The 26,821-nt window shown below is 46.9% G+C and overlaps 2 protein-coding genes across 12 annotated transcripts in view; both read left to right on the top strand.

Annotated features, from left to right (window-relative positions):
• Positions 1–7,159, top strand: part of SLC35E2B (solute carrier family 35 member E2B) — a 30,261-nt gene extending 23,102 nt beyond the window's left edge. For 2 of the 4 annotated variants that reach the window (XM_020976044.2, XM_020976036.2), the window contains exon 9: positions 82–7,159. In XM_020976044.2, the coding sequence (XP_020831703.1) occupies positions 82–319 (238 nt within the window). In that variant the 3' untranslated portion in view covers positions 320–7,159. The remainder of the gene's footprint in view (positions 1–81) is intronic. The other 2 variants (XR_002322289.2, XR_013482567.1) reach the window with 2 other exon arrangements.
• A 2,386-nt stretch (positions 7,160–9,545) lies between these two features.
• LOC110200664 (cyclin-dependent kinase 11B) overlaps positions 9,546–26,821 on the top strand; it is a 34,993-nt gene continuing 17,717 nt past the window's right edge. For 6 of the 8 annotated variants that reach the window (XM_020976055.2, XM_020976061.2, XM_078145771.1 and 3 more), the window contains exons 1-5: positions 9,546–9,646; positions 12,612–12,737; positions 13,803–13,918; positions 15,685–15,812; positions 16,777–16,915. In XM_020976055.2, coding sequence (XP_020831714.1) covers positions 12,627–12,737; positions 13,803–13,918; positions 15,685–15,812; positions 16,777–16,915 — 494 coding nt within the window. In that variant the 5' untranslated portion in view covers positions 9,546–9,646; positions 12,612–12,626. Of the gene's footprint in view, positions 9,647–12,611; positions 12,738–12,809; positions 12,857–13,802; positions 13,919–15,684; positions 15,813–16,776; positions 16,916–26,821 lie in introns of those variants that run through there. The other 2 variants (XM_020976080.2, XM_020976090.2) reach the window with 1 other exon arrangement.

Consider the following 26,821-nt stretch of genomic DNA (forward strand, 5'->3'; position numbering starts at 1 on the left):
CCTCCTGCAGATGACGGGTAACCTGGGCACGAGGCAAGGGCATCACACTCTGTTGACATCATTACCACTTTTCTCTTCCAGCGTGGCCAGCACAGTGAAGCATGCGCTGTCAGTCTGGCTGAGTATTATTGTGTTTGGGAACAAGATCACCAGCCTGTCAGCCATTGGGACGGTTCTGGTGACCATCGGCGTGCTGCTCTACAACAAAGCCAAGCAGCATCAACAGGAGGCCATGCAGAGCTTCGCTGTGACTGCCAGTCCCACCTCCCCTGAGGACACGGAACCACTGATCACCAAGGACTCCAAGCCGTACAACTGACCCTAGTCTGCCATCCTGCCCACCAGCGTCCAGCCCTGGTGTCTCGTGGGAGCTGCTCTTTCCTCACTGTTGATGTGCAGATGGGGACTGGGGAGGGGGCAGGCAAGGCAGCTGGAATGTGAGGAAGCCACATGCTCCGATGCAAGAGGCGTGTACTTCTCCTGACACGAGAACCACGGCAGGACGTGATACAGGGCAAGAGACCTGAGCGTCAGCACCCTGGAGAGGGGCAGCTTCAACTCAGTACTGTCCCCAAAGTAATGTGAAACAAACAACGCCCTGCCACTGCCTTTGAACTTCTGCTGGGGGCTGGAATGGGGTGCCATACAGAAAACAAGCGCCATCGCCCCGCTTCCGTGGAAGCAGCCCAGGGCTTCCTGGGGATGATGATGGGGACCCGTGGAAACAGAGCTGGAGATCCAGGTGCCCAGGTGAATGTTCCCTGCAACTACTGCCCATGGGAATCACCGAACTTCCCCATCACAGAAAACAGAGAATCCAGGAGAGGCTTGAGTCCTCTGATTCCTTCACGTCCTTAAGTGGAAAAGAAACCGAGACTGACAAATCTCATAGATGATCACCCCGGGGGGGTTCACGACATTTCTTTTTCCTTCAGAATCTGCGATAAGCCTTCAGCCCAAAAGGATGCCGCCAGCGCTGCTGATGGGCCAGCAATAGCAAAGCTGGTTGTGCCGGGGACCACAGGTTTGCTGAGGTAACAGTGGCTCTCTGTGGAACGTGGCAGTGGACACATGTTGACACATACCTTACCCACCCTTTTTCCACTGGCTCTAAAGGGGAAGATTGGGGGCAGGGACCCAGAGTGGGGTCCCTGCTGTCAGTACCTCCACATTTTGCCTTTTTTTAAAAATTTCACAACCTGTGTATTAAAACAACAACCAACCAACCAGTGATATGTCACAGCGTGAAATATTTAGAAAAAGGGGTCATTTCACAGGCTTACTTTAAATTATGGAGTGCAATAAGTCCCTCCCCTGACCCCCTCGCCCCAAGCTCTTTAGAAAATAGTGTTGTCCTCTCATGCCGAAGGGGTTTCCCTTCACACCCTCTTTGCCAGCCATGCCCACCTGATTATTAATGCCAGCTGCCCCTGCCTCTCGATGCTGTGGGTGAGGAGTAGAACATCAACTGACGGTTAATTCCCTGCACTGGCTGATTTAAAACAGAATGTCTCCTACCTTGTAATTGTTTGGGATCTTCTTTTTGTTTTTCAGTTTAGTGTAATATAGCTCTAATGCTGGGTGGTTTCTTTCTTTCTTAGCATTGATGGGGTTAAAACTGCAGCTCCCTGCCCCCTTCCCCACCTTTGCCACTCATTGACTTTATGAAGATTTTAATTTTCTTTTTCTACATAAGTTGATGAGTAGAGAAAGAAAGCTGGTAAAAGGTGTTAGTGTTTACATTTTTGGTTAAAATAAACTGTTTAAAATGATACTGTACTTAAAAAACCCCATCTAACAATGGATAGATGGGGTTTAGAGCAGATTTCAGGGAATAAAAAACTGTGCTCTGTGGGTAAAGCTAGAATCTTAACTAACAGCTTGTCTTACTCCTGTAGCTCCGAGTGGCCTAAGGAAGGACCCCAACCTCTCATGCGATTCCCTTCTGTTTATGAGGTGGCCCCATCTTAGAACATCTTGTCTAAAAAGTCTGCGCCATGAACCAGAAGTTTCAGAAATTGGTTCAGTATTCCACCACCTCCCCTGATGGTGCCTTTCCTAGTGTCTGTTGACATCCCTGGAGCTGTTTGTAAGTTGAATTGTCAGAGAGAGACAGATGAAGTTACTTTGGAATGGGGTGGTGGGGAGAGAATTGACCTCTTTTCCATAACCTGACCTTAATGAGCTTGGGAGGGGGGGCATTGGATGGGGAGGTGGGAGTGGCAGAAGTGTTGGCAATGTGTATTATTGTAGCACTTTTTAAAAAAAATATTCTTCAGATTGAAGTTTTGGGTTTTGATGATGGTGTAAAGTGGCATTCTGTCCCCATTTTTAACCTGGGAAAGGAATGGGGAAAGGGATTTCCCATAATGTGAGTTTTTAGGTTTCTCATGCTGTCTGTATAGCCCTGATGGTCCTCAGAATCAGCTGACAGTGAGGTTTGTTTTTTCTGTGAATAAGAAAAGAGAAAAGCCACTTGAGGTCCTCTATGTTCTACTGTTTCCCTCCCCCATCTCATTTTCTCTCCCTCCTGCCCAACTTGGCCTCCCCTAATTATCTCATTAGCTTTCAGCTTGGCTTCTCACCTGGAAAAATGTAAAATGCTTTGAGTAACTACTGATGTAGATCAAATCTCTCTGAAACAAAGAGCAATAATTAAGTCTCTGTTAAGTTCTGCCTGTTTGGAGAGGCTTGCCTGAAGCAGGAGAGCAAACAGCAGGCCTGTTAGCTTGCAGAGACCTCTTCAGTAAGTTCAACTCATGTATACAGTGGACATTCCAGATTTGTTTACTCAGACTTGGAAGAGCTTTTGTCTTCAGTGACATTCCCTTGAAATCACTTTTCCTTCTTCTCCCTAAAAGAGAGGGTAGAATTGAAGAATATTCACTTCCCCTTGCTGTGTTGGGGCTGTGGGGGCCTTCTGCTGCTCTGTGAAGACATCAGATGGCCCACCGAATCAGCCGCCTGCCACAGGTCTCCACAGATCTCCACTCCGCGTCCTCACCAGCTTCCCCTTCTCTGCCTCAGCAGGAGAGGGCTCAGAACTTTGGGGGCTGGTTGCCCAGTTGCAGAGCGTTGACATTTGCAAGATTTGCCATTGGTCACAAATGACAGATCCCCTAGAATCTGGTTCTCAGGTCTTGTGCATGCTTCCTAAGACCTGTGTTTCCTCAGAGAGCTGATGAGTTGGTAGCTTCTGAAGCTGCCTGTGATCCACATTTAAGAAAAAAGAAAAAGAAAATGCACAGCTCTTTTGTAGAATTCAGACCTTCTGGATTCCAGGAATTTGCCCTCTCAAAAAAACAAAAACAACTCCTTGAAACACAGATTAATAATAGGAATTCATTGCTGAATCTGTAGATGAGGCAACAACATATTACACGATTATTTCTGGAAATCTTTACCTCTTGTGACGTGGAAGACTTCAGATTTCCTGCATCCAGCCGCCAGACCTGGGACCTCATTTTGGATTGACTGTCCTCATTCCATGTTGTCACACAGACGCCATCTGTAGGCGTTCTGGGGCCCCTTTACATCCAGGGAATGTAAATGTACAGAAATGGTCTATTTTTGTTACCTTTGGCTAAGACATTTTAGTAATGATAACCCATTCTACCCACGTCATCGTCAGTGTGTCCATAGGAATGAATATGTGTTTTGTTGGCATTTCATGCTGTTAACCTGGCACTGGTTTTCCACCTAGAGTTCATGTTTGTTAATCTGTGCCATTTGTGAAAGAAAAAAACACTTGAACCAATTCCTTTGGATCCGGCCCATTTCCTTGGCTGGGATAGAGAGGTAGTGTGGCAGGAGCGGGGGTTGGGTCCTGGCCCTACGGACACGTAGGAAGGCCTGCCTTCAGCCTTGCTTCTGACCCAAGCAAGTCATTAATCTCTCATGATCCCAGGCAACTCTTCTAAGACCCCTAAGTTACAGAGAAGCTGCCAACCTGCATGGTTGGAGGATATTTCCACATGGAGAAAACATAGCAGATTTGTGTGGGGCGATGGAGGTAGAGGATTAAGCAACACGGCTGATGGCCAGTCGTTGAAAGGTATTAATTCTCCGGTTCAATTCTACAAGCATTTATTAACCACCTACTAAATGCAAGACACGTAGGGATACAGCTTGTCTACCAGATGAAAGGCAATATGCCGTAGTGCACAGGGGGCCGGCACTAGAGTCAGGGGTGCCTGGGTTTAAGTCCTGCCTGTGATGCTAGCTGTATGACCCTAAAGCTCTTAGCACTTCCAGGCTACTCTCTGAGAGTACAGGTTACAGATGAGTAGCCCTGGGGCAGCTAGGTAGCACAGTGGATAGAGCGCCAACCCTGAGTTCAAATCCAGCCTCAAACCAAACACTTGACACGAGCTGTGTGATCCTGGGCAAGTCACTTCACCCCAATTGCCTAAAAACAAAAAAACAACAACAAATGAGTACCCCACCTGCATTGGTGAAAGGAGCTTCCATACCAAGAGTTCCCTACCTGATGAAATATAATCTCTGTGCCCCTCTCACCCTAATTATAAAACAAAACAAAACAAAAAAGCAGAAAAAAATTAATGGGTGTGGAGTTCTATAAAGTTCTTCAGTCTATGAAGACATGTCCATTCTTATGGCATGTAGATTCCAATGGATGTATCTTTGGTCTTCTCAGTGTGGATATTATCCAGTGCATTAATTTAGATTACTATCCGCACACAGCTCACCCATACTGTCCAGTGTCTGTGACCTCATAGAAAGTTTCAGGCACAGGGGAGCAACCCTGCCGGAGACCTTCTTCAAATTTGACTGGTGTTGCTGCAACATCCTTCACTCTCACCATAAGACTGGCCTGTCTCTTTCCTTTTTTTTTTCCCTCCAGCACACACAGTTGGCATAGAAAACTTTCCTTTAAAATCCCAGTGATCATTTTATTCATGATTTCCTATGAGCTGTAGTTTCACATGTCTAGAGTGTTGAGGACCCTCCCAGGTGTCTTTTTGATTTTAATTCACTTTTTTTTCCCTTTTTTTAGGCAATTGGGGTTAAGTGACTTGCCCAGGGTCACACAGCTAGTAAGTGTCAAGTGTTTGGTCTGAGGCCGGATTTGAACTCAGATCCCCCTGACTTCAGGGCCAGTGCTCTATCCACTGCTCTACCTAGCTGCCCCCTGTCTTTTTGATTTTAAAGACCACACAACATGGCAGTCAGAACTATGTAAAGAATGTATAAAGAAAGTTGTCTTTTACAGCTCTGCTGTCCCCCACCCCTGTAAGTTTTAAAAGATCTTTCATGCCATTGGGTTCTCTATTTTACACCTACATTTTGGTTTGAGTTGTCCCACAGGAAAATGTTTGGGTCACTTGTAACGTTGAAGGAAGTACCTACGGCTTTTGCACTTGGCAAGTGATGCTGTGATTCGAGGCCAGAATTTGCTTCCTCAGGTTGAAAGTTGACACAAAAGGATGATTATGGGCCGGAGATCATTTCTTTCTTGCTTTAAGCCAGCCCAGAGCTAAGAGGTTGGTGTTTTCACAGCTGATCTGCCCATTTCCTGGCCTTGGGCCCTTTCTTCTCTTATTGGATACAGTTAGTCGAGCCTCTGAATTCCGGCTTCTGGGGGGTGTCTTGGTTTTGCTTATCTTTTTGTTTTCCACTTTGTCAGCCAAGGGGCAGTGAACTGAGAGGCTCAGAGTGTCGTGGCGCCATGTGTCGTGGCGCCATGTGTCATGGCAGTAAAGCACTTGCTTTACAGGTGCGCCACCCTCTGGCTGCCTTAGGAGTGCTGGTTTCTTCCTTAGAGTTCAGAATGTGCTTTGCCCAGATACCTGAATTTTATCTCGGAAAAAAACCCCCCAAAAAAAGCAACCCCTGATCTGTCTTGTAGGACGCTTTTTTGCCATTTTAATTTGGGACACTACAGTCAAGCTTTGTTACTTTCAAGATGTCAACCTTCTTAAATAGATGTTGGTGAGCTGAGCCACCATTTAGACTTAAGATGAAAAGGCCAGTAAAAAGCCAGTCCTCTCTGCCGGGAAGGGCACAGAGCCTGACTCCAGGGTCACAGAGGCCAGATTTAGATGATGAGTGCCGTACAGGAAGTGAGCCATAGTTTGTGGGTTTGACAATGGGTGTTTACATCGTACTCTTAATCGCCAGTTTCTCACAAGTTCCCCAAACAGCCATAAACGAGGGTTACTTGATTCAGCAAAGCCACCAAATAACAGCTCACTCAGAATAAGCATCCTTACCTGACTGGGGGCCAGCCAAGAAACAGCTGTTTGGTTTGCTCACTTGATCCAGGGGAAGCCCACACATATCCCATCCTGGCTATGTTTGCTCAACCAATGCATTTTGGTTTTGTTTTCTTGGAGCTGTGAGTCTTAAGCAAATTAAAGCCTTTGCACTTGAGGGATGGTCTGTGGCTTCATCTCAAATCCTAAGTGCTGTGTATCATGCTTGGCTCTTTTAAAATTGTTACCTGTGAGAGTCAAGCCACGTGCAGTATTCTGCCTGCTCAGACTAGAGGCTAAAGAGGAGGGCATGCTGGAAAGAAAGAAAGAGAACACTTAAGAATTTGCCTTAAGCAACTGTGGTTGCAGAGAGATTCAAAGCTTCTTGGAAACCAGGGAAGCCCCACCAGTCAACATCGACACCACCGTCGAGCAGGAAAATCAGTCCTCTCTGTGCTGTCCCAGTGCCAACAAGGGAGTTCTGAGTTCCAGATTCTCCCCCCCCCCAGTTATCTAAGTGTCCCTGTGTACCAATGGGAATTATTTTTAAAATAAAATAGTGAGTTTTCCATTTTGAGAAACTTGAAAATAGCAACAGTAACTGCGTTTTCTACACTTGAGCCAAACTGTGTGTTAAACTAAACCCAAACGTGTAGGACGAAAACCACACTGTACGAGACATTTGTAGGTCCTTTGTGCATTTTGTACATCGCCTCTTGCAGTATTGCTGTAACTAAGTTCGTTGCTTTGGATAAGATGTTAGGCATCCATGATTTGGTTTGTCACTTTAATTCTTCTGCTTGGTAATAGGTTGATAACTGTGTAATAAATCCTGTGGATGCCTCTTGGCTGTTCCTTTGTTATGAGTAAAACAGATGGGTTAGTTTCTTTCCATGAGCATTGTTCTGTAAAAGTAAAATAAAATTGATATTTGTGCTTCTCGATTTGGTCTTCGATTTTGTGTTATACTTGGGGGCCTTCTCTGCTTAAGTTATCTGAGTTGGATTCTTGGTGATTTTCCAGTTCCCACAATGAAAAGAATCCACCAAACCTGAAAGAATTTAGACTATACTCCCAGTAGTCTGTGCCGATAAACCTCTTTCCAGATGGGGAAAATTTTACAAGCAGACCAAACAGAAAGGGGCTAAATTTTTTTCCTCTGACTCAGCGCATGTCAGCCAATCCTTCAGCCTCCCCCAGTTTGGTGCAAAGTTATGTATGACTTCCAGAGAATATACCTCGCCCCTGTGGTTTCGATCTTCAGGTGGACTAAGACACCAGAGTGGGAGCCATAGCTGTCCCGAAGCAGCCTTCACCTAAATTAAAGAATTTCTGTCCACTTAGGCACCCATAGATTAGTCTGCCCTCTGCCCTGGTTAGTGCACCTCTGGGGTGTTGTTATTATTCAGTTCTGGGCACTTCATTTTCAGATGGCCGTTGACAAACAGCTCCATGTCCAAAGGAAGGTCACCAAGATGGCAATAGGGGACTGAAGGACCTGAAAGAGCTGAAGATGTGAATGAGGGAGGATGTGATAACTGTTTTTGAATATTTCAAAGGGGATCTTTTGGAAGAGGGATTAGCCTTGTTCTTCACCCTAGACTAGAAACAGTGGATGGAAATTTAAGAGAGGCAGCTTTCATCTTGTTTAAGTTTAAAATTTTTCTTTCTAACGGTGAGAATTGGCCAGAAGTGGAGTGAATTGCCCTTTCCTGAAGGATTTTCAAGGCGACAACTAGAAGGCTCCTTGTGGGATAGTGTAGAACTGAAATGTCAAACTCAACTGGAAACGGTGCATACCTACAGGCCACATAGAGACTTAGAAAACCACATGCTAACCATGTTCATTTTTATTTATTTTATTCATTTTCCCCAGTTACATTTTTAATTTAGTTTGGCTGCAAAAAAGACCTGGGCCACGTTTGACACCCCTGGTCTATTGCTGGGATCGGATCTTAAGTACCCTCCAAACTGAGTCTCTGATTCTTCAGCCATGAATTTCCTATCCTTTTATTACAAAAAAACAAGCCTTGAAATACAAACATAGAAGAAAAATAGCTGATTGGTTAATACATTTGTTACATTTGTTATGTTATTTATATATGTGTGTGTATATCTGTAGCTATATATTTCTCTAAGTCTTTCCCTGGCTTCAAGTCCCAACTAAAGCACTCCCTGCTAAAGGAAGTCATCCCCAACCTCTCTTCATTCTAGTGCCTTCCCTATAATTATTTCCTATTTATCCTTTGTATACATGTGTTTGTCTCCATTAGATAATAAGGTCCCTGAGGGCAGGGACTGGCTTTTGCTTTTTATTGTATCTCCAGCACTTAGCACTGGCGCCTGGCACATAGAAGGCACTTAATAAATGTTTATTGGTTAATTAATTGCTACAGCAGTACAGCCCTTAAGAAAAAAAAACTCAAGAAAGGGAAATAAAGCATTTATTGAGCACCTTCTATATGTCAGGCAGTATGCAAAGTGCTTTACAATACTACCTCATTTGATTCTTACAACAACCATGGGCAGAAAGTAGGTGGTGTTCTTGTCTGCGTTTTACAGTTGAGGAAACTGAGGCAGTGGTTAAGTGAATCACACAGCCAGTTGTCAAGTTTGAAGGAAGAGCATCTTCGTGCATGAGGAAACAGGAAAACCAGCTCCTTCGGGGGTAGCTGATCTGCAGCACCCCGTTTTTGCTGCCTCTCCGCCTGCCCCCCAAAAAGCACAGCTCTCCTCGGTTCTCCCCAGGCACTCTGGCTGGAGCAGCATGATTAGAAGTATTGGAGATTGGGGGATCCGCACGGGGCCGGCAAGACCAGCTACCCCATTTTATGGATGAGGAAACTGAGGCCCAGAGGTTAAATGAATTTCAGAGGCGGAGCTAGGATTGGAACCCAGAGCCCCTGACTCCAAAGCCAGCTCTCTTCCCACTGCACCCGGAATGGGAAAGAGTTGGGGGAGGAGGTGTAAACCAGCCCCCTCCCGCGCCCAGCGGGGGGCCAGGAAGAGGCGGCCGCGTGGGGGCTCGGAGCCAGAGGCGCCGCATCTTCGCCACCGGCGGCTCCGGGCTGCATCCAGATGTGGCCGCAGATTCCCGGCCGCTGCAGCCACTCCTGCTGGGAAAGGTTATTTTTTTTTTTCCGGGGAGGCTGGGAGGAATGTATCCAACCCTGGCGGGGGGCGGGGCTTCACGTGCGGCACCCGCGTGCTCGCGTCCCTAAGTGGAGGACACGCCCGTGGCGAAAGTGCGGCTGGCGGAGCGCGGGCTGGCCCCCGGCGCTGCTCCCCGCTCCCGCCCTCGCCCCGCCCTCCCTGACGTCACCGGCCCGCGTCGCAGCCGGAAGTGACGCACTTCTCCCGCGCCCGATGCTGGTTCTCAGTCTCCGGGTCCGGTGGCGGCGGCGGTGGCGGCGGTGGCGGCAGGCGCGGTGGTGAGTGTCTGGGCCCGGGGCTGGTGGGGAGATGCCCGGCCTGGGGTGGAGGCCACCCAGGGGGCCCGCGGGCCTGCCTGCTGGCTTTCTGTCCGCGGCTCGGGGCGGGTCCGGGCGCGGGGCCTGTGGCGGGGCCGAGGCCGGGCCCGCCTCTAGACCTCGGTGGGGAGATTCCCCGCCCCCCTTCCCTCGCCCCCCGCGTGGGCTCGGAGTTCTCCGGCCAGAAGCGACCTTCGGGGCCGCCGAGTGGTCCATTTTACGAAGGAGGAAACCGAGGCCCAGAGCGGGACACCACTTGCTCCCTGGGCCCGTGGCCTGCCCGCCGGGGAGTCTCGCAGCTTAGGGGCTCGAGAAAGTGAGGTGGGATGGCATAGCGAGTAAGGCGCCTGACCTGGGTTCGAATTTTACTTCCTACGGTCGATGTGTAACCCTGGGCAAGCGGTTTGACATCTCTGAAGCTCAGTTTCCTCATCTATCAAATGGGGATAATAATGCTTGTTTCTCAGCCTCAGTTTCCCCACCTGTTTAGGGGGTCTCATAACCCCGGCGGTGCTGACTTCGCAGGGTGACTGAGAACCTAGGGAGACAATATATCATAGGGAATTGTCATTGTTGCTCTGTCTGTGGCATCCTGCGCTGTTTCTGTCACTGAGGGCCCAGCCACCGCCCTCCACCACGCCCCCTACTCCTCCTTTTCTGGCCAGTGCAATTTCAAGGCAGGGATGGAGGAGCTCCCGTCCTCTGGCACTTAATAACTGGGTAAATCATTTAACCTCTGTGCCTCAGTTTCCTCATCTGGAAAATGGGAGTGAGAATCCAGGTAGCATCTGCCTCCCTAAGATTGTTGTGGGGTGTGAATGAGAGGATACTTGGAAAGCACCCTTCATCAGCAGAAGTTTCTAAGGTCCCTTCCAGATCTGATTCTTGCAGGGTTTCAGTTCAGGTGTTCAGCAAACATTTATTGAGCTGCTGTTTTGTGGAGCCCAGTGCTGGGCACTGGAGGAAACAGAAAGTTTAGATATCACACAGCCCCTGTACTTACTTACTGTCAAGTAACGAAATGAGGTACAAACACAGATAACTAGAATCCCAGGATCATAGAGAAAGCCAGGAGGGACTTTAGATGTTATAATGTCCAGTTTCCTAGTTTTACAGATAAGGAAACCGAGGCCCAGTTATGTTCAAGGTCACAAAAATAATAAGTGGAAGAACTGGGATTTGAATCTAGGCCTTCTGGGTCTGTAGCTACATAAATGCTTCAAGGATCTGTGATTTCCACCCTTCCTGGCCATGTCTGTGATTGAGGTATTGACGCAGTAATGCTTTTTAAATGCATCTATGGTACCTAGGGTAAATGCTGTTCTGTATTATTATTTTAGAGGCAAGGAAAATTTTTTTCAGTAGACACATCTCATTGATATTTGTGTAAAATTTGGAGTCTGGGAGAGTTGATGAAGCTAAGCTGAACTTAGCGAATCGCTGTAGCCTCAGAATTGATCACTCTCCAGCCAACGTTCTGGTGATTGGTGGGTTAGTGTATATTGACATTATAAGACATGATAAATACATTAGAGAAACATAAAAGATAATAGCTAATTTTTATAGTGGTTCACAAAGCACTTTAGTGTAGATTTGTACACACACACACAGAGCTAGTAGCCCTGTGAGGTAGATGCTATATTTTCCCATACAGGTGAGGAATTAGAGGCTCAAAAACATTAAGGGTCTTGCCTAGAGTTGCGTGTCTAGTCCGTGTCTGGGGTGGGATTTCAACTCAGTATTGGAATTGAACCCACTTCTTCCTAATTCCAAGTCTGGGGCTCCAGCCACTGTGCCACCTAGCTAGAGTACTACATTAAGTCTCAGGGGAAAGTTTGTTGCTCTAATAGAGGAAGTAAGGTACAGTGGGCAGGTTTGAAGCCGGAGGACCAGGGTTTAGATCCCATCTATACCATTTATCATGACACTAATAACATTTAGATAGTGTTTACCGTGTGCCAGGCACTGTGCTCAGTGCTTTACAATTATTGTCTCATGTAATCCTCACCACAACCCTGAGAGATAGGAGCTATTATTGTCCCCGTTTTACAGATAAGGAACCGGAGGCAGATAGGGTTAAGTGACTTGCCCAGGGTCACACAGCTAGTGTGTGACCAGTGTGTCCAGCCTGAGGCTGGATTTGAACTCAGGTCTTCCTGCACAGTGTTCTGTCCACTGTGTGACCTTGGGTAAGTGCCATACCCTCTCCAGGCCTTCATTTCTCATCTATAACATGAAAGGGCTGGACGGGGCTGTCTTCAAGCTCTCTTCCAGCTGTGGGTCTGTGACCCTGTGAGAGGGTTTTCAGGAAAAGCTTCCTAGAGAAGGTGTTAGTGGGACTTTAAGGAGGGATAGGAGTTCAGCAGGCAAAGAAGTGTGGGGCCATTCCTGGCATAAAGAATAGAGTCTGCACAGACAGAGAGGCAGTAGAGCCCTGGGCCTGCTTAGAGGACAAATCCAGTTTGTAAAATACGTGGAGTAAGAGGAAATAGGTGAGTGTCTAGAAAGCCCTCTCTTTGGGTGCTGTTAGGAGAGAGGCTGAGAAATAGAAATTCTTCCCTGACACTCTTTGGTATCATCCATGGCCTCGCTCTGCCCTGCAGCCAGAGGGGTCATCCTTATGTTGCTTCATCCCTGCCCTGATTTACCTCCCCCTACTCAGAGGGCTGTGGGCTCTCCCACTGCTCTTGCTCACTGCCTGGATGGGTCCTGACGGCGCTCACGGGGGGCAAGGGCTCCTGAGCACTGGCTTAGCAAGACCTGGGGCGTGTTCCCGGGGTGCAGCCTGTTCCGAGCTCTTCCAACAGCGCATCAGCCTTCCTGCCTGCCCACAGACAGCTGTTTCATCGGGGTGGGCAGTGTCTCCAATCATGCTGGGCTGTGCGTAGCCTCTCTTTCATGCTTTTCAAATGTTTTCTTCTTTCAGTGTGTCTTAACTCAAATGGGTGATGAAAAGGATTCTTGGAAAGTGAAAACTTTAGATGAAATTCTTCAGGAAAAGAAGCGAAGGAAAGAACAAGAAGAGAAGGCAGAGATAAAACGCATAAAAAATGTAAGCCACTTTTGTCAAGTCCATGGTTTGTAAAAAGGAAGTTTAATGTCTTTGCACTCATTTTTCCATTAGAACCTCGCTTCTTCGGTGAAGTGGTTTTGTACTTCCAAATGTCACAGGTGAGCCAAAGTCTCTTTAAAAAGTTCCCCAAACCCCATCTGATTTCTCAGTTTATCTCAAAGATAACAAACTAAAGCTATTTCTAGATCAGGGGTTCTTAACCTGGGGTTCTTGAACCATTTTTTAAAAATAACTATTTTGATATTATTTGTTTTCTTTGTAATCCTATGTATTTTACTCTATGCATTAAAAACGTGATTCCGAGAAAGGGTCCATAAGACCTCATAAGACTACCAAATGGGTCCATGACGCAGAAAAAGGTTAAGAACCCTTATGCTACATGAAGATTTGTTTGGAGAATAAAGTATTTGGGACCTAACATCATTATTGAATATTTTTAAGTGCAGTTGGATTAATGTTTTTAATTCTTTTCACGCTCACACTTACAAATAATTCTGTTTATAAATATTGATAAAGTACTGCTTTGAGAAATTAACATCTCTATTAGTTTGCAAAATAACATGTTCAGAAGAGCTTTTCAGTAAGTTGGCACGATCTGTCACATAGAATGCCACCTTTATATAAGTATCTATTTAATACAGTACAGTACCATGCACACCATAGAGCTTTATACGTCCTCTAGCTTTCCTTTCTATGTATGCAGTGTCTAGAAATCTAGTTGGCAACTGTAGAAGAAGAGAAACGCTGCCTCTCTCATGGGACCTAATGCTCTTCTGTACGTTGGTCACAAGCAGCCCGTCTCACTGACTACACTAAACACATTCACCGGCTTCTTAGGACATACACAGCTTCCTGCAGTACGAGGGTTATGGGCACTGAGAGACATCATATGCCCTTAATGAAAGAATTTGATTTTTGTATTTTATTGGCCCATTGAAATTTGTGTAAACTTTGTGTCTGAGGTCATTGATGAAGTTAACCTGAATGTCATTTTTCAAAAAGTAAAATGGTCGGGGGTTTTCTTTCTTTCTGTTTTCCTTTTAGTCTGATGATCGGGATTCCAAGCGGGATTCCCTTGAAGAGGGGGAGCTGAGAGATCACCGGATGGAGATAACAATCAGGAATTCACCTTACAGGAGGGAAGATTCTATGGAAGACAGGTAAGTGGGCGGCGCCTAATTCCCTGAAACTGGATGGAAGTCTGGTGGAGGGGCCTTTGTCATGCCAGCTTTTTCAGTCGAGCTAGAGTGGACAAGTGTTGTTTTGAAAAGGTCCATCTTGGGGATTGATGGCTAGTCTGAATTCCATGTTTAGAACTGAGTTATTATGTGGCTTCTCCTAAATTACCCACCTCTTCCGTGCTTGAAGATCTAAAAATAAAAACAGCAGTTGGCATTTATATGGCATGTTGAAGCTTGTAAAGCACTGTTCACATATACTTCCTTTAAGCCATAATCTATGGCATAGGTACTGCAGGTACCGTCATCCCCATTGTACAGATGAGGAAACAGAAGGTGGGTCACCTATCTAGTGAGTGTCAGAGGCAAGCTGTCGACTGAATGTGAAGTTAGATGTAGGTTAAACAGTAACAGTTCTGTTTAAAATCTGCAGTATTTCATAATAATAATGTATTGATTGTGATGTCATAGGAAAAATGGGAAAGGTTGCCCGAGCAAGGCTGTTGTTTTGCCAACTTGGTATCAGCTTGATTTACTGGCATATCCTGTCCAGGGCCAGTGCTCATAGGAATTGATGAGGTGAATCTAGCCAGCGGAGGAGACCTGGGAGCATTGGTCCTAGATTTGAAAGACCTCGTTCTTGTACTTGCTCCTACATTTATTAGCCGTGCCGTTCTGGAGAGGTGGCCAGTCACCCTGTCTGAGCCTCAGCACCCGTTCTATCAAAGAGATAGGATAATACTCATATTGCCCCCTCACATGGTTGTTATATGGAAAGAGCTTTTTGAATCATAAGCTGTTATTCAAGTTTTTCTGGTTCTTGGTGTCATAAATATAGTGGGGTGACTAGTGACCTGAAGTGAAGTGGGATAGCACAATGCCAGGCCCATAGTAGGCACTTAATACGTGTTTATTGATAAATAGTACCTAGCAGTTACATAGCATCTCCTATGTGCCAGGCACTATGCTAAGCACTCTACGTAGATCTCATTTGAGCTGGGAGATAAGTGCTATTATTATCATCCCCATTTTGCATATGGGGAAACTGAGGCAGACTGAGATTAAATGACTTGCCCGAGGTCTCAGAGCTAGTAAGTGTCTGGGGCTGGACTCCAAGCCTGGCATTCTTTCAGCCACACCACTGAGCTGTCTGGATACAGCTTGATGTTCAGAGTGCTGCAAGGTTTTTAGAGGAGCCGTGGGTTCTTCTAGACTAAACTTTTCCAACCACAAGATGAGAGAAGTGAGAGCCAGAGCAGCTGCGTGCCTCGTCTGAGGCTGTGCGGCTTCTCGGGGCGACGGCGGGGCCAGAAGCCTGCTCTCCTGATGCAGGGTGCTTCCCCGCCGCTGCACATCCATCCCCCCTTAATCAAGTGGGAAGAAACCTTGATGGCGGCATTTCCCCCATCTGGGGTAGGAGCAGCAGGCGCTAGAAGGGAGCTCCTCAGATGTTCCGCTTGCTTGGAAGACTTGTGTTCTGGGGACCTCACTCAGTACACCCAGTTGGCTTTGCCCTTACCTTTTCATCTGACCTATGTGCTATAGAAATACATTTTTGCCGTGACTGCAGGTTTTACATCCTGACTAACAGCTGCCCCTCCTTCATTTCCATGGGCAGAGAGAAGCCGTGCCTCCTGCTGTCTTTTTATGTAGTTTATGGCCATGCTCGTAATTAAGCTGTTAATTCCGTGCTATGTTTTAAGTGCACTTGTGCATAGAGTGACTGCTGTTTTGCATTGTAATCTTAGAGGTGAAGAAGATGACTCCTTGGCTATCAAACCCCCCCAGCAAATGTCCCGTAAAGAGAAAGCTCATCACAGGAAAGATGAGAAGAGGAAAGAAAAACGTCGGCATCGCAGTCACTCAGCAGAGGGAGGTACAGAGCTGTTTTCCTTCTGCATGCCCAGTCACTCTGCCATTAGCTTGTTCTTCCCTAGGGCATTCTGGAGAGGTGGGCCCTTATCCCTTTGCAGAGTTTTTCCCTCTTATTTTTATATTGTTTTGTCCCTAGGTATGATTTGATGAGGTAACATTTATTTGGTTCAGGGTATACAAGTCCCCACCTCCATCCCTGCTGCTTAATGTTGAGCTGATTTAGTAATCATAATTCACATTCCGTTTGTTGTCGCTTGTCAGTGAGAACAGTGGTCCATCAGATCCAGAGAGCAGAGTGGACAGCGCCGTGCGCCCTGTCCCCTCTGCGTCCGCTGGCCTGCTCCGGCGCCTCCTGTGGGCCGCTCAGCCTTGTGGCCAGTCTTGTTGCCAAGCAGGCTGTCTTCCGTTTATAGAACACTTTACAATTTACAAAGTGTTTCCATTATTGCATTACGTTTCATTATCTTAATTGATCCTTGAAGCAGAGAGCCGGGGCAGGAATTATTATCTGTTTTTTCCTGACAAGGAAACTGAAGGGATTGAAGCAGTTGTGACTTATCTAGGGCCACACAGGAAGTGGCACAGCTAGAGTTTGAGCCTAGGCCCAGCCCTTGTTCTGGTGCTCGATGTGTCTTGTGGCATGCACCAAGTAGAACATGAAAGACAGGAGAGTGTGTCGGAGAACCTGGAGAGTTCTAAAATGATTCTGATGGGGGGGTGTACTTGCGAGGACCCGTGGGGTGGGGAAGGGGGGTATTGAAGAAGACTTAACTGTGGGCTACATTTGAGATGTGATTTATTAACTGACATTTTGGTTAGAATTCTGAGTCAAGATCCTGATCACATAAAAGGAGAATCCAGTCAAAGGGAGTTGCTTTCTCATGTGCTGTAACTTACATTTTAAATTAAATTCCTGGAACTTCAGTGTATTCCTATGAGTGTGACAGGATGTTTCCCCTCATTAGGGAAGCATGCCAGGGTGAAAGAGAAGGAGCGAGAACATGAGCGGCGGAAAAGGCACCGGGAAGAGCAGGATAAAGCACGGCGGGAATGGGAGAGGCAGAAAAGGAGGGAGATGGCACGGGAACATTCCAGGAGGGAGAGGTGAGAGCCTTCTGTTAGCCAGCCAGCCTCTGCACTGCTTAGCACAGCTCCTGGCCCAGAGTAGGTGCTTTGTAAATGTTGGCTGCTGTCGTCGTCGTCATCGTCGTTATTAATATTACTGTTACCTGTGAGATGCAGAACACAGTACTGAGCGCTGTGCTGTGGAGTGCAAAAACACTAGTAAGATTCCTTACCATTAAGGAGTGAAAAGACATGATAACAATTTAAAAAGCAATGTGTCCATAAGGAGAAAGGAGTAGAATCCAGGCTCAGTCCATAATGCTAAGTGAAGGGAGAATAAAAGAAGTCAGTGTGGCATTAGACAATGGAAGTTTCCTAGAGAAATATAACTTTAAACTGAGATTTATAGGAAATGATGGACAAAAGGGTAGTGTGGTGTTCTAAATGTAGCTAAAGCCAGGGAGTCAGCTGAGGAGTTATGAGAGCTGAGGGAGGGGGGCCTGGTGGGTGCTGGCTAATGGGCCTCCCTCAGTGCCAGCTTAAAAAGTGGGGGCTCCAAGTTCTTGGCCAGGAGAGCCAGGGGTTAAAGGATGTCCTCTGCTGAGCCCTGTAGCATCACTCAGGCAAGCTAGACCTGAGCAGGAGGAAGTTGGAGGCAGAGAGCAGAGCCAGCAGTGGGCCAAGGAAGGGCCGCTACAGCAGCTCAGAAGGGCACTGAGAGCTCTCCTTGGATTCCCCCAGCAGCCCTGTGAGGGAGGCACTATCATTGTTCCCCCTAGTGGGACACGGAAGCAAGGGGAGAGAAGAGGTGTAAATAATTGAGTTTGGGAAATCAGCAGAATGATGATGGAGAGCCTCAACCAGGCCTGGGCTGGGGACAAAGAGGCACCCTCTCCCCTCCTGGAGCTCATATTCTAGAAGGAACCTGCAGTATATAAACCAGCAAGTGTAGTACCAGATGATGGGCAGCCGGGTGGTGTGGTGGTTAGACTTAAGTTCGAATTCTGCCTCAGACACTTCTTAGCTGGGTGACCCCCAGGCAAGTTGTTTTGTCTCTCTCGGCCTCAGTGTCATTGTGTAAAATGAGGGGGTTGCACTTGATGGCCCTTAAGGGCTCTTCTAGCTCTAGATCTGTGCTGATTGGGTTCCGTTGGTGCTAAATCCGTGCACTTTAAAGTTACACTAGGGGAAAAGGATTACTTTCTTATGGGAGAGGAGCAGCAAACTGGCATCAGGGAAGGCTTCATGGGAGAGGCGGCTTCAGTACTGGACGGGAGAGGCAGTCAGAATGCTAGGCCCATGGAAAAGTGTGACCAAAACATGTCAGGGGAAAGCAAGGCCAGTCCACGTGGCTAGAGCCAAGAAGACACGGAAGCCCGCAAGGGAAAGTGGTGCCGGTTGGAGAGCGCCTTGAGTCCCAGGCCAAGGCATTTAAACTATTTGGGACCATCCAAGGGTTTGAGAGAAGAGGGACGTCATTTGATCCGTATGTCAGGAAGATGCTTTGGCCATCGGTGAAGGACGAGAAGGGAGCCTGAACACCTGGGGGGAGGTTCCTGCGTTCCTGTGCGCTCCCATAGAGGGAGCAGTGCCCACGCAGGGGCATAGGCCGGGACTTGAGAGTCTGGGGCGGGCCTGTTGCTGGGGGAAGCTCCATGTGGGATGTCGACAGGTGCCTGTGCTTTCTGAAGGGGGCGTGAAGTCAGGAAGAGGGGGTCTTAGTTTCAGCCAGTGGTCAGATTGGAAGAGAAGGAGGCAGTAGAGAGAAGAAGTCATCCACCCGTAACATTCAGGCATGAAAATGAGTGGCAGAGAGTGGTCATTGGATTGTGGGGAGGCATTTCATGAGCAGGCTTAAACAGGAAGGAAGACTCTGGTGGGATGGGAGAGGTTGGAGCTGCTGGCGGGGAAGGGATGTGAGGGGGTGGGGCCCTCAGGGACAAAGGGACACAGTCACACAGTGTCAGAATTGGAACTAGTCCCTCCCCCTGCCTGGAAAAAGAGCCCCCATGAATCGTGAGGAAGTGTCTCCCAGCATCCCACCTCAACGTGCCTGTTTGCAGCTTCTGCCCAGTACTCTTAGTTCTTCCCTGTGGGACCAGGCAAAATCAGTAAGCCCAGCTAGGTCCAGAATGAGTGCAAATAGCGATTCCCCTGATTGGGCTGCATTGTTCAAACTCACATGGCTTCCTTCCATTGAGCTGGGACCAACGACCACACTTTACATCCAGATCCACGGGTCTCCTTCAGGGATTTTGTGATTTCCTAATAGAGACCTGAACGTATGGGTGGCTGTGGAGGCCCCTCCTGTGTTCAGTCACGTCTTGTCTCCTTCTCTGTGATGACCTGAAGGGAGCTGTCCGTCCACTCCTCCGGTCTTCTCGACACTAGCATCTCCATTTCCTCCAAGCAGTGTCCGTGTGAAGCAGACTTCAGGCTCTTCACCAGTACTCTTCCTGAACCATGATGCCCCACACTGAACTCAGAATTCAGATGGAGTCAAAGCAGGGTTGAGGACAGTGAGACTGTCACCTCCTTGGTCCTGGAGCCCGAGATCCCCAGAGCTTTGTCTGCTTACATGTCTGTGCTGACCCAGGGGACTAGCCATCCATTAAAACCCCGAGATTTTTTCAGACAACTTGCTTCCCCTAGCAAGGAGATGATTTTTTTTTTCAAATCCAAGTGTAATGAAGTTCACCTTAATTAGATTTAGCCTGATCCTCTAACCTGCTATGGTCTTTTTAGATCCCGACTCATCTCATCCAGTGCATTAGCTCTCCCTCCTCAATTTTTAGCTTCCTCAGATTTCATAAGGATTCTGTCAGGGCCTTTATCTAAACCATTACCCGTTAGAGGGCTATGCATAAATTAGTGGGACATGCCACTGAGGAGGACCTCTTCTTAACCCACTATCATCTAGGACTCTTCAAATCTTTCCATGAAGTCCATTCCCAGTCCACACACTTGTACCATTATCTAGCTTGCATTTCATCAACTTTTTTTTTTTGCCTTTGGAAGTTTTTATATAGTTTATTTGTGCTCTGATGAAAAAATCCATATTCTCTTCATGGGTAAACATCTTCCAAAATGCCTTTTATTCCTTCTTTTTGCCAGCACCCACTTTTGCCTTTGCATTACCCCTCCTTTCTTTATTCTGTTCTTGTGTTCCTTTTGCTGTTTTCCTCATGTCTTTTTCTTCTCATAATGGACATGCCTTGCAAGTCTGTGTTCTGCTTCATTTTTCTTTGCATAGTCAGGGGAATCCTAAATCATGTCAGAGCCTGTGTGGTTTTGCCACCACCAGATTGGGTTCTGAATCCAAAGACAAAAACGGCATCTGGAGCCGTCTTGTGTGTCTTGGCTGACTTTTCTCGAGTCTCAGTCTTAGGCGCTGTGGCCTTTCCAGGGTGGCAGCCATCTCTGACCATCTGTTTACAGGGAAGAACCTGTTGGTTCTGATGGTTACAGTATCCTTCCTGGTGGTGGCCGGCTCCTCCAGCAGCAGGAGAAGGAGGGGCCTTACCACCTTTTCAATAAGAACTGCAGGGGCTATTTCATCAAACACAGCCAAAATCTAGGAAAACTATTTAGGCCAGGCATGAGGAGGTCACTTCTGTAATCCCTGCTCCTCAGGAGCTCTGAACTGTGGGAGGGCTAAAGCCTGTCAGGAATCCTCAGTAAGTCTGGCAGCCCTATGGGGAATTCCTAGGAACGACGTGCCCCAGGCTGGCAAAGGAGGAGAGAAGCCATGCCGATCAGTAACAGCACTGGGCCTAGGAGTGGTGGCTGCTCTTCCAACCTGAGTGAGCTAGGGAGATCCAGTCTCCAAAAGACCCAACCCCCTTCCCCTGCCCCAAAACTATATTTGTAGCTTTCCCCGACCTACCCCTTCAGTAACCACATCAGAAAAAGAAGTAGCTTGCTGAAACCACCCTAGTTGACAGCCTCTTCCTTCTCTAGATGTTCATAAACTGTTTCTAACAGTATGTTCTAGGATGTTTCGAGGAGTTGAAATCAAGCTCATTAGCCCATCATTTACTTGCAGATTCTGTTCTCTGTTTTGAAAACAGGCCAGAACTTTGAGCTTCAATGCTCTAGTACCTGTCCTGTTCTCCCTTATCTTTCAGAGGTCACTGGCAAGGGCTCAGCCTTCATACCTACCCATTTGCTGAATCCTTGAAGGGGGGAGGGGTCTCATCGGATCCATGGGCTTTCAGTTCATCCAAAGCAGGAAGGTCTTCTTTGACTATCACCTTTCTTATCTTTGATGGTCCACACCCTGCTGAGTCATTTTTATTCTCTCCTTTCCAATCCGAAGGTCCTCAGTGGCTGAGAAAGCAGAATCTCAATAGAATCCCTCCTTTCCTCTATGGTCAGTGATCACTGTTCCAGCCACCTCAAGCAAAGGTCTCATCCCTTTTTGAGTGGCCTCTGTTTTTCAGTCTAGCTAAGAAGTCCATTTTGTTGTCCTTAGTACTCCTCCTCAGTCTCAGTCCTGAGCGTTAGCGCTTCTCCTGGTATTCTTACCAGAAAGCTCTCCCGTACCTAGCTGCCTTTTGTTTTCTTTATGTGTGTTCCAAAAATCTTGACATGTTGGGGAGTTCTCAGTTCTTCTACATGTCTCTTCAAAAAACTCCTCTTTTTCGTCTTCACCAAAATTGTTCCATTTTATGACTTTCAAAAAATTGTTTTTATTGATGCCTTTTGCCTTGACATCAATCATCTCCCACTCCTGCCTCTTTACATCTTCTACTTTTGGTGAAGAATTCTCCTCATAGCCATAATTGTCAAAGGTACTGATCTCTTTCTTCCTGAATTTTTGATGGTGTGATTATTTATACTCAGGTTATGTGTAAGATGTTGGTCTAAAGCCTAATTTGTGACTAAATACTTTACAGTTTTCCCAGTGTTTCTTATCAGAAAGAAAGCTGTTCCCCTGTTGATTTATGGCCTTGGGTTTATTACGCACTGAACTATTGACTGTTTTGGTTTGTTTCTGTTTCTTGCTTATCTCACCTCTTCCAACAATCTACTTCTCTGTTTTTTAGCCTGAGCCAAGTGGTTTTGAGGGTGATTGCTTTCTAATAGCTGGAGTTATGGTAATACTCTACCCTCTTCATTTGTTCCTTTTTCATTTTTTCCCATGAGATTTTAGATTTTTTATTCTTTCATGTGAATCTTATCATTTGTAATTTGGTTGGTATAACACTAACCGTATAGATTAATTTAGGTAGTATTACCATTTTTACTCTATTGGCATTGCCCCACAAAGAGTGAATGTCTCTCCAGTTATTTTTCTCCCTTTATTCTGTAGAATGTTTTGTAGTTGTATTCGTATAAACTTTGTGTGTGCTGGTTAGTTAATGATCACATATCTTATGAATTTTATGGTTATTTTTGATGCATTTTCTCATGGTTTCCTCCTAGTTTTTGTTAATTTCATTTAAAAATTGATGATTTTGTATCCTATGTTGCTATAGCTGTTATCTTGATCAGTTTCTTGTCTGGTTTTGAGGAGTTTTCTAGGTAAACTATCATGTCATCTGTAGATCTTTAGATTGTTTTATCTCCTTCCTGCTGATGTTTATAGCTTTCATTTTGTTTTTCTGTCTTTTTTTTGCTATAACTAACACTTCTAGAACTTTGTCAGATAACAGTGGGGAGGGGGGTTGTCTTTCTCTGTATACCTTCAGAATTTCATTCTTGAGAATTTTCCATCTCTCAGAGAATTTTAGTCAGTGATTTCCTTTGCCCAGAATCCTTTGAAATATAGATGTCCTTCCTGTCTCCTCCCAATCTAGGGTTCAGGTTGGACTGTGACTGGCTTTCCCCTCCTCCAACACAAACTTTTAGGGTGAAGGCCACTTCACTCCGGTTTTTCTACTCCCAACACCCAGTTGCGCTCTGTTGGTGAGAATCAGGTCCAGCATAGAATTTTCCTTTATTGGTTTCCTACGCTCCCCCACCCTCTGCCTGTGAACAGTGCAGTTATTCTGGAGATGCTCTGCTTTTGGCAGAATTCCAGCAGATGTCTGGGTCATTGAAGCCCCCCATCTTTCTTGTGTCATGCCTTTATGCTAGGCTTATCATGTTTGCCAGACTCCTTGTCTAATTCGTCTTTTCTGTCCTGATGGTCTGTGGTCGACTGCAGCCACTGACAACATTGTTTTTGTCTCTCCCTTTGCTGGTCTTCACAGAAATGCTCTCTGCCCTGCTTTTCTCGATTCCTAGATTTCTTCATGTGCACATACATTATTACTGTCCAGTGCTCCTCCCCACCTCCCCTGGCCCCCCTCAGATCTTCACCTGGTGGGGCCACATATGCCTGTGCAGAACTGCCTGTGACTCGTGGGGCTCATCCCACAAACTCTCAGTGATGTCTGGTGGTCAGTTTGACCTCCTTACCGTGCTGGGATCCTACTCTGTCCTCAGTTTTGTGGTTTGTGTATGAATATTTGAGGAGGTGGGTTTTCTTATTGGCACTTCCTTGGATTTTGTCACCTCTGACCTTCTGGGTGCCACTATCTCTTTTTTTTCTTAGTCATACTCTAGAACATACTTGACATCTAGTTTGGTGGGAAAATACCAATGATTTCCTCCCTTCTCTGTCCTTTTCGCCTTAGATTTTATCTGAGTCTTCAGACCACCAAACAGTACATTCTTGCCAGACTTTAATAGATGTATATTCTCCCTGCCTGAGAATCTGGCATTCTTATGTTTTAAACTCACTAAGGTTTAGAAATCCATGCCCCATCCCCAGACACCATCTTCTTGGCCGGCTGGTTACCTCCCTTCTGTTCACCTCTCTGACATCATCTTTGACTTCAGTGGGTACCAGTGAAGAAAATACACTTTGCCCTGTGGTCTTGAGTTACTTGCCCAGGACATTTGTAATCTTGGGTATTTAGTCTTTCCTGCAGGATCATTTGGGACTGCCCAGGGCAAGGAGCAGAAATGGATGGTCCTTTGGGCCAGTGGTAGTAGTTCTTAGACATGTCTTCATGAGAGGCCAGGAGGCTTCATGCCCCAGGAAGACCATGGGGCCACTCTTACTCTTGACTGGCTGAAAAACAGCTCCCTAGATCCCTGGAGCAAGGGAGTCCTCACCCTCCCCATTCCCTTGCTCTTCTCCCTTTGGCTTCTGGATCATCCGTTGTAGTCTCGGGCTCTTTACGTAAGACTTCTTGGTCATTTGTTCACTCCAGCCATGGTCCAGGCCTTCCTGTGCCCTGCCATGTTTTGCTCTTCCCCACTCAGGGGACAGCCACTGGATTTGTACTTCTGGGTTGCTGGCAGTGGGGTAGCTGGTCAGTGATGTGGACAGTTTAGCCACTTTTTAAACATAATTCCAAATTGGTTTCCAGCATGGTTGGACTAGGTCACAGCTCTGTGAACAACTTATTTGCAGGCCATCTTCCCACAGTCCCTCTAGCTCTGACTCCATCTTTTCTGAGCTTTGCTAATTTGCTGGGAATGAGATGAAACCAGAGTCGTTTGGATTTGTATTTCTCCCATTAGAGATTTGGAGCAGCCTTTCCAAAGTCTGCTGGTTTACAGTTCCTTTGAGGACATTTTATTCCTGTCCTTTGGCCAGTTGGGGAATGGCTCTTCATTTTACATAGAGCCAGTTCTCACTTTACATAAATGGGACTCTAGGTGGGGGCTGGACAGTGGCGGGATAGGGGGGACCTGCTGCAGGCACTGAAGCCTCTCACTGAGGGTCTGCAGAGCTGCCCGGGAGCTTACGTGAAGTGGGAATGGACCATGGATCTTGGATAGCATGCAGAGATGGTTGTCCCATTCAGCAGTCTCCCTTCTCATCCTGGTTGCATTGATTTTGTTCATTCAAAAGCTTTTTATTCATAGAATAAGAACCATCTGTCTTATCTGTTGTGAGCTCCACTTTCTCCCATTTGGTTAAGAATTCTCCTTCTAGCCAGAGATGGGAAAGGCACCTGACTTCATTCTCTTACAATTTGTTTAGTGGTGTGATCTTTTCTGTCCAGGTCAGGCGGCTGTTTTGAGCTTGTGGCATGTCGGGGGAGAGATTGGTCTGAACCTAATTCTCAGACTGCTTCTCAGGGTTTCTCTTTGAGTAGGGCATTCTTCCCTGCGAGTCAGGGTCCTCAGGTGTCACAGGCGTCCTTCGTGAAGGCCTTCCACACCTTGGCACGATGCTTCTCCACGTTCTCTGCTCCTGGCCCCTGCTGCCCTCCCACTTGTGGCAGGGTGCTCCTGGAAACCCGTGTTTAGCTTGACATTTGTTAGAAGTCACACACAGCAACCCAGCCTGCCTGATGCAGACCCCTGCAGCCCTCTCCATGTGGCTTCCATTATCAGATTGCTTTTGAGTGTCCGCACTATTTCTTCAGAATGTTTTTTAACACTTTTACACCCTTTTATCACTCCCTTCTGGCCTTTCTACAACCTTTTACCTTGCTAACTACGTCAACTTCTTTTCCTTTTAAGATAAATCTCATTTTGTTGCTGCCTTTTCTTTTTACATTGACTCTGACTATGTCCATTCCTCTTCCCCTCTCTGGGGAGCTAGCCCTCATTACAGAAAAAGAAAAGGAAAGAAGAAAAAAAGACCCAGTGCTCCAGCATTCATGCTCGACTTTACTAGGAGTGTACTCTGCCTGGGTGAGAGCCTGACATTCTCGTATTTTAAACTGACTGAGGTTTAGAAATCCAGACCCAATCCCTAGACACCATGTTCTTGGCCAGCCGTTCTCCTCCCAGATTAGCGGTTCTCTTTGGCATCCTGTCTCACATTTTATCACACCCGTTGTCTACCCTTCTCATTTTTCTAAATTCTTCTCTTGAGCCAAAGCACTATAATACAACTTTTAGTTTTCCCTTTTCTCACTAACTTCTTTTACCTCATATCTTGCCATCTTACCAATTTGTTTCATGTTTGCTTTTTCTTTGTTATATCAATTTGCCAGTTACCTTCTCTCAGATTACTCCTCCTCAGTCCTTTCCCTCCTTCATATAAGAAGGGATGGGATCCAGAGGATGGCTGGAGAAGCTAGCATTGGAGGGGGGGTGGGGGGGCGGGGATTGACCATCTGAGATGAGAGGGGTCCAAGAGGAGAGAATTCTGCATCCCCTGTGCCCTGACATCCTGCCCTGGGATTGCAGGGGCAAAGCAGCTACTTCAGTTTGGTTGTTGTCTGCTCATTGATAGATGGAACTCCCTAAGAAGGGGAGAGGAGCCTAAGCTAAGGAAGAGGAGATGGGATGGTTGAGTTTTGTTCTAGCTACTCAGACCCCTCAGTCCTGACCCTGTTTAAGGAGCTCTCTCCTCCCACAGGTTCCTCACTTCTTCAGTAAGCTGACTCTTTGGCCAAGGGAATTGGAGCCAGATTGAGGGCCTTGGGTCAGCGGTGGGTGGAAATGTCTGAGCTTCTGCTCAGCTGGCCCCTTGCGCTTTTAGAGGGAAAGCCCCAGGCCGGCTTGGGATGGTGAGGGATGCACACGTTGGCAGACACTGGGCTCTGGGCAGGTTTCCTAGAAGCTGGGTGCCAGTGGGCAGCTTCCCTTCAGCTAGCCGGTCTCAGTTTCAACAGAATTGGCTGTTCCTTTACCACTGGTGTGCCGGGGGACCAGACTCGGAGATAGACAAACTGAGCTTTGATTGGGGCTCCCTCTGCCGAGGGAGAACGGCACCATCTTCATAGCTGAGTCTTCAGAGGCTCCTGCAGATAGCACCAGAAGGTGAAAGTGACTTGTCCAGGGTCATGCCGCCAGCCTGCTCAGAGTTGAGGTCCTCTCTCCAGCCGCTCTGCCTGCTGCTTCCCCTGGGCTCGGGTGGTTTTTAATGTGCTTTTTAGACTTTGTTGTGTCATATTAGCAAGCATGCTGACTCACTTCCTACAGAAATGATACCTTTTAATTCTCCTCTGTGGTCTCCCAGTTTTCAGCTTTTGGCACCCTACAACT

This window comes from Phascolarctos cinereus, unplaced genomic scaffold, assembly GCF_003287225.1.
Source record: "Phascolarctos cinereus isolate Bilbo 61053 unplaced genomic scaffold, phaCin_HiC Scaffold_726;HRSCAF=1367, whole genome shotgun sequence".
Taxonomy (NCBI): Eukaryota; Metazoa; Chordata; class Mammalia; order Diprotodontia; family Phascolarctidae; genus Phascolarctos; species Phascolarctos cinereus.